A 14,829-nucleotide genomic window follows, 5' to 3' on the forward strand; every position below is an offset into this window, starting at 1 on the left:
TTTTGAACAATGAATTTTGAATAATGCTGCTATGAATATTCCTGGGAAATAACCAGTTTAGTAAAGTCCTTTATGCAAGGAAGTCTAGAAAGATAGAAATTTTTCCCGTGATACCTTCAGAATCTTCTAAACTTCAAAAGGTGAGAAAGAAATTTTAAAACTAATATGTTTTCAGAGAAAGATTATGAAAAAGGAGCAAAATTTGGATTTCAAAAGAAAATTTAAATGTGCCTACTTACAGCTCACTTGGCTGGTGTGAGTGGGTGTCAAATTAGGATAATTGGATCCACTTAACGGAGGGCAACATGCCCAGCACAGAATTTAATGATCTCTACCTAGAAACTGTTTTACATGCATAGATGGATTGGTTAAACTCATAATTATAAACTGCTAAAAGTGACACTTCATCAATCACAAATCTAATGTATCATTAACACCAGATCTATCAACCACAGTGTAGCTGGAGCTTGAAAGTGATTTCTCAGAAAAATGAAAATAGTTATGATTTTCTCAAGTAGCATGCTACATCAGGAGGGATACAGCCTTCTTCAGGGTGTCACACAGATCACTTCAATTCGTCCCACTTCAGAGCCTGTTGAGGTCATTCAGTTTTGGTGAAAGTTCCGGTGTGAAGCTGCTTCCGAGTGTTTGGGCAGCAAGTCAGAGCTAATAGCATTTTTGATGTTTGGATTTTGAAAGTTTAATACCTTTTCTCAAACATATTTCCCAGTTGCCTTTGAAACTTGAGTCAGATTTGCGTGTTGCTGATTGCTCCAAATACAGTAGCAGTGTGCACATAGGTGCAGAAGCTGAACCGTCCGTTCCTGTTCAGTAACCAGGCAAACCTAGAGCACAGCATGCAGGACCTTGACCTCTGTACTCAGGTGTTTGGACTTCATTCTGTAGAAAGTTTTGGGGAGTGATGTGTTCAGATCTTTTATTTTCAGGAGGGAACTTTGGGGGCAAAAGAGAAAGGAAGCAGCTTAACTCTTTTTTTTTTTATGTTCAGTTAGCCTCCTTACAGTACCTCATTAGTTTTTGGCGTAGTGTTCAACGATTCATTAGTTGCATATAACCCCCAGCTCATCAGAACACATCATAACTCTTAAGATAATCAGACTTAAAAAAAAAAAACACACCAAGATTTCACTTATGCTTTGGGACACTTATGACTAATTGGTATTTGTAATAAAATCATTGAGTAATTTCTGGAAGAAAGACTTCAAATAGGTTGGTTATAAGCTCAGGTGTTTGAGCCACAGAAATGTCCTAGGATTCTGTAACTATTGCTATTATAACTCTGTAATTACCTTAACTATACACTGGAGAAACTATGTTGAATAGTTCCAACTAGCCGGGTTAAGCCATTTCATTCTTTTTAATGATTTTATTGAAGTATGATTTATATACCATAAAATTCATGCATTGTAACTCCACACTTCAGTAATTTCTAGTGAATTTACAGGGCTGTGTAGTCATCATCACAATATTTAGATACAAAACATTTCCATCCCCCCAAATCACTTATATCTGCTTACAGTCAATACCTACTCTTGCCCCCAGCCACAGATAATCAATGACTTGTTTTCTATCACTTATAAACGTGCCTTTTGTAGTTCTTTTACATAAAAATGGAATCATGTAATATGTAGTCTTTTGCAACCGATTCTTTCATTGAGGGTAATGTTTTTGAAATCATCCACATTGTGGCATATATCAATATTTTCTATCTTTTTTTTGCTGAATAATATCTTTTATAGAGATATACCTCAGTGAATCGCTGAACACTCCATCAAAAACTAATGATGTACTATATGTTGGCTAACTGAACATAATAAAAAAAAGAAGAGATATACCTCATTGTGTTTACCTGTTTACCAGTGGGTGGACACTTGGATTGTTTCTAGTTTTTAAGTATTCTGAATAATGATACTGTGAACATTTGTGTAAAAATCTTTGTGTGGACATTTGTTTTCATTTCTCTTGGGTAGATTCCTAGGAATTAAATTCCCTGGTTGTATGCTAAGTCTGTGTTTAACTTTTTAAGAAACTACCAGTAAAACTCTCTGTTCACAGATGACATCATCTTATATATAGAAACTCATAAGGAATGCACAAATAAACTATTTGAGCTAATAAATGGGTTCAGCAAGAGTCAGTATCTGTATACAAAAATCATTTGTGTTTCTGTATACTTGGCAGTGAATGATCTGAGATTAAAATTAAAATAATTTCATTTAATAGCATCAAAAAGAATAAAATACTTAGGAGTAAATGTAACCAAAGAAGCATAAAACTTACGTTCTGAAAACTAGAACATTTTTTAAAGAAATTAAAGATCTAAATAATAAAAGGAGACAATTCGTGTTCATCAGTTGGAAGACTTAATACATTCCCACCAACAGTGTAGTAGGATTCCAGTTCTTCAGTGCCCTCACTAACACTTAGTACTGTGTTGGTACAATACTCAGAACCCTTTTTGATTATATCCATTCTAGTGAGTGTGTAGTAGTATGTCATTGTGGTTTTAATTTACATTTCTCTAATGACTAATGATGTTGCACTCATTTTCATGCGTCTATTAGCTGTTCTTATGTTTTCTTTGGTAAGATGTCTAAGTCTTTTGCCCACTTTTAAATTGGGTTATTTGTTGTTCTAATTGATTTATAAGAGTTCATTATATATTCTGGTCCTGAATATATATTCTGAATTATATGTTCAAGTCCTTTATCAGATGTATGATTCAGAAATATTTTCTGCCAGTCTGTGGCTTGTCTTGTCATTTCCTTGGTTGTGTTTTTCTTAAGGTGCAGAATGTTTTTATTTTTAATAGAATGCAATTTATCAGTTTTTTTCTTTTATGTCTTGTGCTTTTGTTGTCATGTCTAAGAACGCTTTTCTAACCCAAGACATGAAGACTTCCTCCTATATTTTCTTCTAGAAGTTTTAATTCTTCCATTAAGTCTATGAGGCATTTCGAGTTAATTTTTGTATGTGGTGCTAAGTAAAGATCTAAGTTCATTACTTTGCATATGGATATATAGTTGTACTAGCACCAGTTGAAAAGACTGTTCTTCCCACATTAAAATTTCTTGACGCCTTGGCCAAAAACCAATGGGCCACAGACTTAGGGGTTTATTTATGGACTCTCAGTTCTCTTCCATTGATGTATATGCCTTTTCATATGCCAATACCAGACTGTCTTGATTCCTGGAGCTTTATTGTAACTTTTGAAATTTGGGAAATGCAAGTCTTCCAACCTTTTTTTTCTTTTTCAGAATTGATTTGGCTATTCTAGGTCTTTGGTATTTCTATTACATTTTAGGAGCAGCTTGTCATCTTAATAACATTGTCATCTAATCCATGAGCATTTATTTATTTAGATCTTTTTTTCATTTAGATATTTTTTATTTAGATGTTTAATTTCTTTCCAGCAATGTGTTATAGTTTTCAGGGTACAAATCTTACACTTCTTTTGTTAAATTAATTCCTAAATATTTTGTTCTTTTTTGATGCTGTCACGAGTGGAATTATTTTCTTTTTTTTAAGATTTTTTTATTTATTTGATAGAGAGAGACACAGAGAGAGAGGGAAGACAAGCACGGGGAGTAGGAGAGGGAGAAGCAGGTTTCCCGCTGAGCAGGGAGCCCGATGCGGGGCTCGATCCCAGGACCCTGGGATCATGACCTGAGCCGAAGGCAGACGCTTAATGACTGAGCCACCCAGGCGCCCCTGGAATTGTTTTCTTAATTCCATTTTTGAGTTGTTCACCCCTAGTATATAGAAATTGAGCTGGTTTTTGTATATTGACTGCATTCTGTGACCTTGCTCAACTTATTAATTCAAGTAGCTTTTTTTTTTTTTTTTGTAGATTCATTAGAGTTTTCTACACAGACACAATTAGGTTATCCACAAAGAAAAACAACATTCCTTCTTCCTTTCTAATCTTTATTTACTTTGTCTCTTTTTCTTGTCTTCCTGCATTGGTTAGAACTTTAAGTACAATGCTTACTGTAAGAAATGAGAGCTGACACCCTTGTTTTGTATCCAACCTTAGGGGAAAATCATTTACTTTTTAACCATTTAGTGTAATTTTCACTGTTGGTTTTTCAGGATGAGGAACTTCGCTTCTATTCCTAGTATGTTGAGAGTTTTTATCATGAATAGGTAGGTGTTTGATTTTGTCAAATGCTGTTTCTGCATCTGCTAAGGTGATCAGTTATTCCTTTTTTTCTCTATTGTATATTACATTGATTTTTGGATATTAAACTAGTCTTGGATTCCTATGATAAATCCTACTTGGTCATGATGTATAACCCTTCTAATGTGTTACCAAATATGGTTTGCTAGTATTTCATTAAGAGTTTTGGATCTGTGATCATGAGGATATTTATCTGTAGTTTCTTTTCCTTTGGCTTTGGTATTAGAGTAATATTGGCCTCACAGAATGAGCAGGAAGTATTTCTCTTCTGTTTTCTGAAAGAGTTGTCAAGGATTAGTATTACTTCTTTTTTTAAATATTTGATAGCATTTACCAGTGAAGCTATCTGTGACTTGTCTGTGTGGCAAGTTTTTTGATTACTGGTTAAATGTCTCTGTTTGTTAGAGTTCTACCCATATCTTGTGTTTCTTTGTAAGTAGGTTTGGTAATTTTTGTCTTTCAAGGAATTTTTCTATTTTCTTTGAGTTATCTGATTTATTAGCATAAATTTGTTCATAATTTTACTTTGTAATTTACCAATCTATATGGTTGGTCATATTGTCCCTTTGAGTCTTGATTTAGGTAACTTATGTCTTCTATTAATTTCTTAGTCTTGTGTCTTTTTTTTACAACTTGGCTAAAATATTATTCAATTTAATTTTTCCCAGTTTTATTGAGGTATGATTGACAAATAAATGGTAAGATATTTAAAGTGTACAACATAATGATTTGATATATGTATATGGTGTGAAAGAGTTCCCACAGTCAAGTTAACAAGTTAATTAAAACACCCATCACCTTACAGGGTTACTTTGTGTGTGTGTATGAGAATGCTTAAGATCTATACTCTTGGGGCGCCTGGGTGGCTCAGTCATTAAGCATCTGCCTTCGGCTCAGGTCATGATCCCAGAGTCCTGGGATCGAGCCCTGCATCGGGCTCCTTGCTCAGCGGGAAACCTGCTTCTCCCTTTCCCACTCCCCCTGCTTGTGTTCCTGCTCTTGCTATCTCTCTCTGTCAAATAAATAGATAAATAAAAATCTTAAAAAAAGAAAAAAAAAGATTATACTCTTCACTAAGTAGGAGATTGGGTAATTCATGTGAGACTTTTCTTTTGATAAAGGTATTTAAATTTCCCTTTAGGCACTGTTTTAGCTGCATCCCATAATTTTTAATTTGTTGTGTTTGTCATTCAGTTAAAGATATTTTTTTGAAGTTTTTCTTGTGATTTCTTTTTTGATCCTTGGGTTACTTAGAAGTGGGTTGTTTGATTTCCAAAAATTTGGGGTTTCCCCATATTTCTTTGAATTCACATATTTGGGTGCTCTGTTATTAGATGTATATGTATTTATAATCGATATATTCAAAGAAAAGATATACAATTCAGTGATAATTGGAAATTTTAATATTCTCTCAAAAACAGATTAAAATAATTAGAAAAAGTTAAGAGGATAGAAAACTTAACTCTAACAACCACCTTGGCCTAACTGATATTATAGAATCTCCACCCAACAACTACAGATACAGATTTTTTTCAGGCACATACAAAATAATCTCTAGGATATACCATATGCTGGGACATAAAACAAGTCTCAGGAAATTTTAAAAGACTGCAACCATACAAAGTATGTGCCTGATCACAACAGAATGAAATCAGATATCCACAGCAGGCCGGTTCTTTGTCTGGGGCTTGCTATAGAAGTGGTAAATTCTTCAAACTCAGGGTCCTTCTCCTCTAACAACCTGCTGCATGTGTACGCATCCATCCTGGGTCCTTTACATTGCCTTTGTGGGGCTTGGGAGGCATGGGGAACTGATGAAAACAAACAAGAAGCTCTAGCTATTGCCATTGCCCCGAGTAATAAAGTTTTGTCTCTGATGCAAGACTTGTGTTTCTGCCAGCGCCCATGAAACAGTAATAGCCTGTCTTGTTAGCTCATAAGTAAGGTAAATCTCAGACCCTGCATAGTTTCTGACAGTTTTCTTTAGTTCTTTGAACATATTTTTAACAGCTGCTTTGAAATCTTTGTTAAATCTAATATCCAAGGACCCCCTGAGACCTTTTGTATTGACTGCATTTTTTATATTAGCCTCTGAGTATAAGTCACACTTAATTTCTTTGCATGTGTCTTCATTTTTTGTTGAATATTGGGTATTTTGGATAGCATACTGCAGCAGCTGTGGGTTCTGATTCCTCCTCCCCTCCCCCAGAACTGTTCTTGTTTTGTTTGTGTAGTGAACTTGCCTGGACTAAATCCTTGGCATCCATCTTCCCCCCCCTATGCAACCACTGATGTTTCTTCTTAGCTTTTGTTTTTCATTTTGTTTTTATTCTTAAGCCTGGCTTTCTAGGGGTAACCCTTGTGTCTGTATGCACAAACATCAGTCAGAAGTTGTGCTCAAACACCTCAAGCCAGTAAGCCTCCCACTCTCAGCTGCTGGGTCTGGTGTGTTTTGAGGCATGCATTCAAACTTGAGGTCATTTTTTAGTCTGCCTCAGCTCTTGCTTTCCACGGGGTCTCTCACTGGTCCTCTGAATACACACGTAGGTTCCACTGGCCAGGGATATGTGGGTCCCCTGGACCTACTGCTGGCTCTGCCGCACATACTCACGGCTTTCAGTCTTCCTGGGGCATGTGGAGAGCTTATTGAGCCTTCTTAGTGTTTTTTCACTGTCTCAAACTCCCTGTTAAATCCTGCTGGTCTATCGTCCACTCTTTGCTCTGGGAAAAGATCACAGCCTCGGGCTGGCCGAGACGCTGGCCCTTCCTCTTCGCTTGCCACCAGGATTACCGCTCCAACAGTACTCCACATCAGATGAGCCCCTCTGACAGCAGCAGCTGCAGGGCCACCGGCTTCCAGGGCCTGCCTGGCTCTGTTGAACAAGTACTCCAGCAGAGCTGGGGAGCTTGGAGCACACACAGGAGGAAGGGCACACACGCTGGTTTCACCTGAACTGTGGTGATTTTCACAAATAAATGCTTCTTGGTTTGTTGTATGCCTTTGGCCAGTTTCCAGTCTTTGACAGTTTTGTGCAGCTTTATACTTGTTTTTTTGGGAAGAGCATCTGTTGATGTCCTCAAACCATCATGCTAGAAGTCTGAAGTGCCAATCTCCATCATTTGCTGCTGATCCTGGTGTAACATCATTGCCTGTTTGATTCTCTGGGATCACGTAAGACTCTTCCCTTACCTGCCCAACTAGAACATGGAACAGCAGAAAAAGAACCAACTTGGGGAAAGTGGGTGTGAAACACTAGGACCAGAATGGACATGGATTGGGGCGCCTGGGTGGCTCAGTCATTAAGCGTCTGCCTTCGGCTCAGGTCATGATCCCAAGGTCCTGGGATTGAGCCCCCCTCATCAGGCTCCCTGCTCAGCGGGAAGCCTGCTTCTCCCTCTCCCACTCCCCCTGCTTGTGTTCCCTCTCTCGCCATCTCTGTCAAATAAATAAATAAAATCTTAAAAAAAAAAAAGGAATAGACATGGATTTTTCCCATAGTTAACTAGGAATCATTTACGATGGCCTGGCGTTACTTATACTTTTATTCTAGGTATAACTGATAAAATACAGTTGCAAAGCAAATGCTTATATAACATAATTATATAAATGTTATTTGTATGTACTTTGAATCAGCTAGAAAGATTAAAATACTGTGTGTGATGAGATTGTAGCAACACTGTCTCCATTGCACTAACAGTCTCCCTGAATTTTCTTCCACTTATTAATTCAGTAAATACACATTTATTACCTAAAGTATACACAGGCACAATGAGTGATACCAAGATGAAGCAGATACAGATTTTGTCTTCCAGGAGCTTATAGGTTAGCATGATTGAGCGTGAACGTGAAAAATATACATGGGAAGCGCTGGATGCCATTAAAAACTTACAGATGTGTGCTCTAGAAGTTCCAGAGGCTAATTGAAGTTTCCCTGTCTGACGATTCTTTCAGTTATCACCCATTACTTCTGTGCCCTGGTCCTTCCTGGTTGTCTTTATACTTACCTCCTTCCGTTTGTCACCCATTCAAGCTAATTGTGGTGCTACTGGTAGGGAGCATTTCCAGTTTATAGACAAGGTCACTGAGATCAGAGAGACTAAGTGACTTGCCCAACTTCACATTATTAAGAAGTGGCAGAGTCAAGTTTTGAACACAAGGTCTTTGTACTGGAAATCCTGGGCTTTTTCCAGTATGCACTACTGCCTCTTACATTACAAATTTCCTCTCCTCTCCAGCCAGCAGATAGTTGGGAAAAATTTAGCTTAGTGAATCGAGTCAGACTTGGAAGCAGCTTTTACTTAGTGTGTTTCTGGATGGGCAGAGAAATGAGGTAACAAAGCAAGACTCTGTTCAGGCTACTCTTCGAACCATTTCCCACTAAGGGTTTTTTAGTGACTTACTTTACAATAATCAGAGATTCATATTTTTGGTTGCTTCTTACACATTTCTCTGGCGGATGTTGGATCGTTATTCTGGACACAGCATGTTCAGAAGCAGATTTGCCATCTCTCCCTCAGTCTCTAGTCTCTTAATATTGCCGTTCTCCTTGAATGACACCACCCACCACCCATTCTCCCAAGCCAGAAACGTGGGAGTCCTCGACTCCTTTCTGACCTTCCCCCCAGCCTCCAATCCTGTCATTTCCATCCTACCTCATGAGGTTGTTGTGTGAATAAACTGACACAGTATATGAAAAAGAACTCTGAAAGCTGTGAAGGAGAGATATGTACTCTGAGGCAGCACATCTGTTGAAGCATCAGGGATAAGAATGTCAGACCTTACAGGCCCTTCAGATATAACTTTCCTACAATGTGGACACTTGCATCAGTGGAGTATGGACTTGTATCTTCTGGGACTGTGGCTGTGACTTCATAGTCTTACATTCTGATGGCACTCTGTACTCTTCAAAGTACTTTCTCATAAGGAGAGCAAAAGACAGGGTAAATGAGTTGTCCGTGATGACACAGTTGGCAAGTGGTACAGCAGGAGTAGAACTCCTCTTGGCTTAAACTAAAAACCAAAGTTGGTTTTAACACTACATCATTTACCGTCCGTGACCTAGGATGAGCGATTTAGCCCTTTTAAATGTCAGTCTCTACATAGAAGATGGAAATATGAAGAGTCCGCATGAAGAGCCAGAGTGCCATGTAGAGACGGTAGCTGCTGGGTGACTCTTGCCCCTCCCCCACCTAAGCAGTGACTTTAGGTTCATCTTCTCTGTACTTTCCCTTAGAGAACTTACTCTGGCATAGTTACTTGACTGCCTTACTTTAAGATTCTCTTGCAGTTCACAGGCCTTTCCTGGAGGTTGTTGACCTACCATTTCATTGAAAATTAGGTCCAGAATTTTCATGTTTTCCTCTCTGCCTCTCCTCCACTAATTTTCCCACTAAGGTTATGACACAACTCAGATGAACTCCTTTAGTTAAAAATTGTGAGATTATACTTACACTTTCTGGCCCCAAGATGCAGGAAATTTTCAGTTTGATATTAGGAAAATCAGAAGTGTCCAACAACAGCATGGACTGCCTTAAGGAGTAATAAAGTCACCCATGACTACAAGGGTACAAACAGAGACTTTTGATGAGCGGAGCTTTGACTTGCCACCACTTCATCTACCCCATCCAGTCCCTGAGTCCGCAAGCCATGGTAATATACGCAGAGAGCACTGTAACAAACAGATAAGCTACCTAAGCATTGTGTTTTTATGGTTTTGACGTTTTTGATTCGTGTTTTTATATTGTTGTAGTTAAATGAATTGAAAAAGATAGCAAGTAAAATATTAGTAAAGTGAGGAAGGTTGTTTAACTTGCCTGGGTATTGCCGAATTACAGAGAGCAGAGTTTATTATTAGACGAAAGTTAAAGACGTGTCAAGTCTCCTGCAGAGCTGAAGACACCAGCTCTGCAGTGAGGTCATGACAAGCCTGGGCCTAGGTCCAGAGCAGCTAGGCTCATCCATGCTACACATGTTATTCCATATGTGATAAAGTAGCTCAAAGTACTGAGGTTTTATTATAGGTGAAACTTCTGTGTGCAAAGTTTGACAGATGTTGCATGCTGCTTTCAGAATTAAAGAAAACTACTTGGTCACTGCTGTGTCCTTCTGTGAGATGTTTTATTCTCAGCCGTCACCCTCCCTGTCCCTTGCCCACAACCATTATAGTGACCAGAAAGTCTCCTTGCTCTACGGTGATGTGTCTGAATGGTGCCCATTAGTTCAGTAGTTAACCCTGGCCTGCATGTTAGCCTTCAGTTTAATGGCCTTTTTTATGTTCATTCATTTTATTTTATTTCCCATCGTGGTTTTGTTTATTTCTTTTTTGTTTTTTGTTTTTTCTGTTCTCTTTTTTAAAACCGTCGTGGTTTGCCCTTCATATTCCCCAATGTTTGCACATGACAAGATGTTGCCATCCCAACATTACCTCCCACTTCACTGACCAGTGCCACTACTGACCATCTAGCACCAGCCACAACGGGACCACTGCCTTCAGCTCCTCGGGATGTCGTGGCCTCCCTGGTCTCTACCCGCTTCATCAAATTGACGTGGCGGACACCTGCCTCAGATCCCCATGGAGACAACCTTACCTACTCTGTCTTCTACACCAAGGAGGGGATTGCTAGGTAAGTGTCCATATGTCTGGAGCCAGTTGGTTGCATCTTGGTCTATCCCAGGCCAGTCATGCTCACCCTGGCTCTTTGTTGTGCAGAATCTATACCAATTTTTGGTCCAGAAAATATGATCACTAATATGCATAATTCCCAATTTTAGGTCATTAAAATTTATCCCAGTCAGACTGAAGTCCTGATATTCTTTCCTGCCTCTCTGGAGTGACTTGGGGAGAGGGTAGATAGAGCTATTTAGATGGAAGTATTAAAATATAACTAGGGTTCCTCTTTTTTCATAAGGTTCAGTCAGCACAGCCTATAGACATGGCTTACTTAGAACATACAGATTCTAGAAATTAAGGTAGACTTAATTTATAGAAGTAATCTTAAATGAATATTTGCCTGCACCCATATGTGGAAGTGGGCTGCTGAAAGCTCCCAGGGGATCTCCTTGATGACACAAGAGTAGTTAGTAGCTGATTTTCCTAACCGCATTTTCATTAAGTTCCTCTCTATCTCCACCTCTTTGAGGAGCTCACATTGCTTCTTCACTGCTTGTGGGAGGTTGTGCAGAATTCCCCGGCCACTTTACTCAGAGTCCAGCTTTATTGTATCTGTCCAACCTTCCTTGTCTCTCCTCCCAGTTTAACTCCCTTTCTCATGAAGCCAGTCTGATTCCCATTCTGTGCCACCTTTCTTCCAGTGTATTCTCTTCAGTCGCTTCCCCCTTTCCCAACTGAAGCTAAAGTCAGTTCATCCTTCATGGCTCCGATGAAGCCCCAGGAAGCCCTCATGCAGTTTTCTCCACCTTTTTCAGCATATACAACCTTTCTCTTATATGTGGTCGTGCCACTAATATTGGCACTTAACTATGATAACACATGATCTCTTGCTGCTGTAAGTTTTTACTCTTCTGCTGTTTTATGTGTATTTGTGTTGTTTTCCCAACCCGATTATAAAACCTTTGGGAGGAACCATGCCACGTGCTATGTATTCTTAGCATTGCCAAGTAGATTTCTTCATTCATACCAAAATAAGAAAGCTAAAATATCTGTTTTGGTAGGGCCCTCACACATGAAATAAAGCTTATGTCTCTACCAGGGTGCTTACATCTGATACACTTTGTATTTAATAACTAGATCGTCAAGTTCCACAAGGATAGGAACCTTCATCAAAACTGCTTGATTTAACCCTCTTGAGAAGTCTGTGTGACTTCATTGAGCCATTGAAATGGAGCTACCCATAGAATAATGTTTTTCTGAACATTGTACCAGATGTTTTGGGAATTATAAAGATAAAGAAACATAGTTCTACACACAGAAAGGCAAGACATTACTACCAAATGGCATCTGTGTTAAAATGTCTCCAATAATCTTTCACATCTCACTGCTAATTTTGTAGTATTTCACAAAAGGAAAAAACACTTAGTAATTCCTCAGAATAACCAACTTCTTTCCACTCTAGGTCCTTTGCCCTTGCTGTTCCTTCTACCAAGAGTGCATTTCCCTCACAAACAACTGTTGCTGGCTTCGTATCTGTCATCTTCAGATAATACCTCCGTAGGCCTTCCATGAATACCCCCCAACTTAGCCCGCTTTGGCCCTATCACACATGGTGTTCTGGAGCCAGTTTGTTCCAAAGGCAGTGATTAAAGTTTCAGGAAATTTTGCAGACCCGATGATGACTTTGTAGCTCAAAACAGGGCATGGCACAAGTATTGACTGGGACGAGTACTACAAACCAGAGCTGGTTATTAAAATTTACCAGAATACCACTGCTATCACATCACCCTGTTTTGGGTTTTGTTTTGTTTTGGTGGGTTTTTTGCTTTTGTTTTGTTTTCAGAACACTTAACACGCTGAAATCATCTCTTCCAATAACCTATTTCTTATGTCTGCCTTATTCAATACAGTATTGCCGGCACCTGGAACAGGGCCTGACATATAATAGCACCAAATAATTACTTGTTAAATGAATAAATTCATTTCAATCAATGGAGAAATAATAGCTTATTCAAGAAATCATGTTGAGATAATTAACTCCATTTGGTGGAGAGAATGGAAGTTATAGCTCTGTCTTATATCATGTATAACAATAAATTATAGATGGATTAAGAGATTTTAAAGTTCATAAATGTATTAGAAGAAAGTATATTTTATCACTTGAGTGTGAAAGGCCTTTTAACAGAAGACAGGAAATCCAGAAGCCACAACAGGAGAGATCGACAAAGTTTATTACATAACAGTGTAAAATTCCATGTGATAAAATACCATAAACAAAATCAAACTATCAAGTGATAAGCTGGGAAAAAATTTGTTACCATTTATAAAACATTGTACTGCTATCCAATCTATATAAAGAGCTCCTACAAATCATAAGTAAAAGACAAATATCCCAAGAGGCAAATGGTACAAGCAGATGATTAGCAGAAGTTAATGGAAGGCCCATTAAAGTTAAAAAATGTTTTTGCCATTGCCCGCGGCCTGGGAAATACAAAATAATACAAAAAGTGAAACTATTTTTCATGTATAAGGCTGACAAAAACTTTAAGTTGATAATATATAGTGTTAAGCAAGTTAAAATGCTGGGCAGAAATCCGCTCTAGGCTTTTGGTGGCAGTGTAAGAGCGGCCCTTGGAGAAGGTGATTTGGCAGAATTTTTTTTACCTTTTTAATGCACATACCCATCAATCCAACAATTACACTTCTAGATGTTCTATAGATAACAGATATACATATGCATAGGGCACTCATAAAAATGTTTATTGTAACATTATTTGTAAGAATGAAAAAAGGAAAGTAAGTGCTCATTGATGGAGGAATGGGCATGTAATTAACATATGTATATCCATATGAACTGTGATACAGGAATTTTTTAATGACATATCTCTGTATTTTGATGTGCATGTAAATGCCCAGAGCAGTGATTCTCAGCCAGCGACAGTTTGCCTCCATCCCTAAGTGGACATTTGGCCATGTCTGGTGACATTTTTGTTATTAAACCTCAGATGAGAGAGGATGCTTACTGTCATCCAATGAGTAGAAGCCACAGATGCTGATAAACGTCCTGCAGTGTACAGGACAACCCCTTACAACAAAGAATTATCCCACCCAAAAGCTCAGTAGTGCTAAGATTGAGAAAACCTGACATGAAGAGATCTGGTAAGATACAGGTCAGTATGTGCCACAGTTAGGTGTCAGGGAGGACAGGTTTTGAGGAGAGAGAAAAACTGGGACTTTTGGATTTTTTAAAACTATATATACTTTTGTTTTTAATGAGATTCTGTCACTTCAATTTAAAATTAAATTGTCAGGCAGGAAGACAAGACAAGTATATATAAAGGAAGAGGAGGTGCAAGGAGGATCCAATTTAATTTGCGTGTCTGGTGTTTGATGGATGGGAAAGTAAGAAAGCTTAACTGGCCCAGAGTTCTGGTAGGAATTAGTAAGAGATTATAAATAAAGTGGAAGTTTGGAGCCAAATGTCATAATGCCAGTAAGAATTTGGACATAATCAGTTAAGAAGGGACCATTTTAGACTACTGAGCAAGTGTGCACTGTGATTTTATTAAATAGTTTTTTATGAGCACTACGTAAAGAGAAGAGAAGAGATGAAGTCAGAGAGACAAATCTACTTAATCTAGGCATGTGGTGGATATGGCCTGGACGAAGGTGAGAGCAGTGACTTGAAGTGAACAGAATAAACCTAGGGAATATTTCAAAGGAAGATTCTTGGAGACTCATGTTTTTGTCATTTCATTTGTGAATGAAGTTTATGATTTCTGAATACAAGCCATGAAGGAGTAAAAAGAACACTAAGTCAGAAGACTAGATCCTGCTTGTTTTGTAAACAGAATTTATTTAACCTTTATAAGCTTAGGTTTTCTCATCTAAAAAAATGAGGGTAGTAACTTTTCATCACAGACTTAGAATAAGAATTCAGTGTGAGGATGGAAGCCACTACCTGCATTTACAAATCCCACTACTTCCTGCACTTGAAAAATCAGCCACCAGATGGCA

At 38.3% G+C, this 14,829-nt stretch overlaps 1 protein-coding gene across 9 annotated transcripts in view; it reads left to right on the forward strand.

Annotated features, from left to right (window-relative positions):
- The window catches only part of NEO1 (neogenin 1), a 241,344-nt gene that overhangs the window by 170,278 nt on the left and 56,237 nt on the right, over nt 1-14,829 (forward strand). For 6 of the 9 annotated variants that reach the window (XM_027569922.2, XM_027569929.1, XM_027569931.1 and 3 more), the window contains one exon: nt 10,606-10,825. In XM_027569922.2, the coding sequence (XP_027425723.2) occupies nt 10,606-10,825 (220 nt within the window). The remainder of the gene's footprint in view (nt 1-10,605; nt 10,826-14,829) is intronic. The other 3 variants (XM_027569926.2, XM_027569930.1, XM_027569928.2) reach the window with 1 other exon arrangement.

This window comes from Zalophus californianus, chromosome 6, assembly GCF_009762305.2.
Source record: "Zalophus californianus isolate mZalCal1 chromosome 6, mZalCal1.pri.v2, whole genome shotgun sequence".
Taxonomy (NCBI): domain Eukaryota; kingdom Metazoa; phylum Chordata; class Mammalia; order Carnivora; family Otariidae; genus Zalophus; species Zalophus californianus.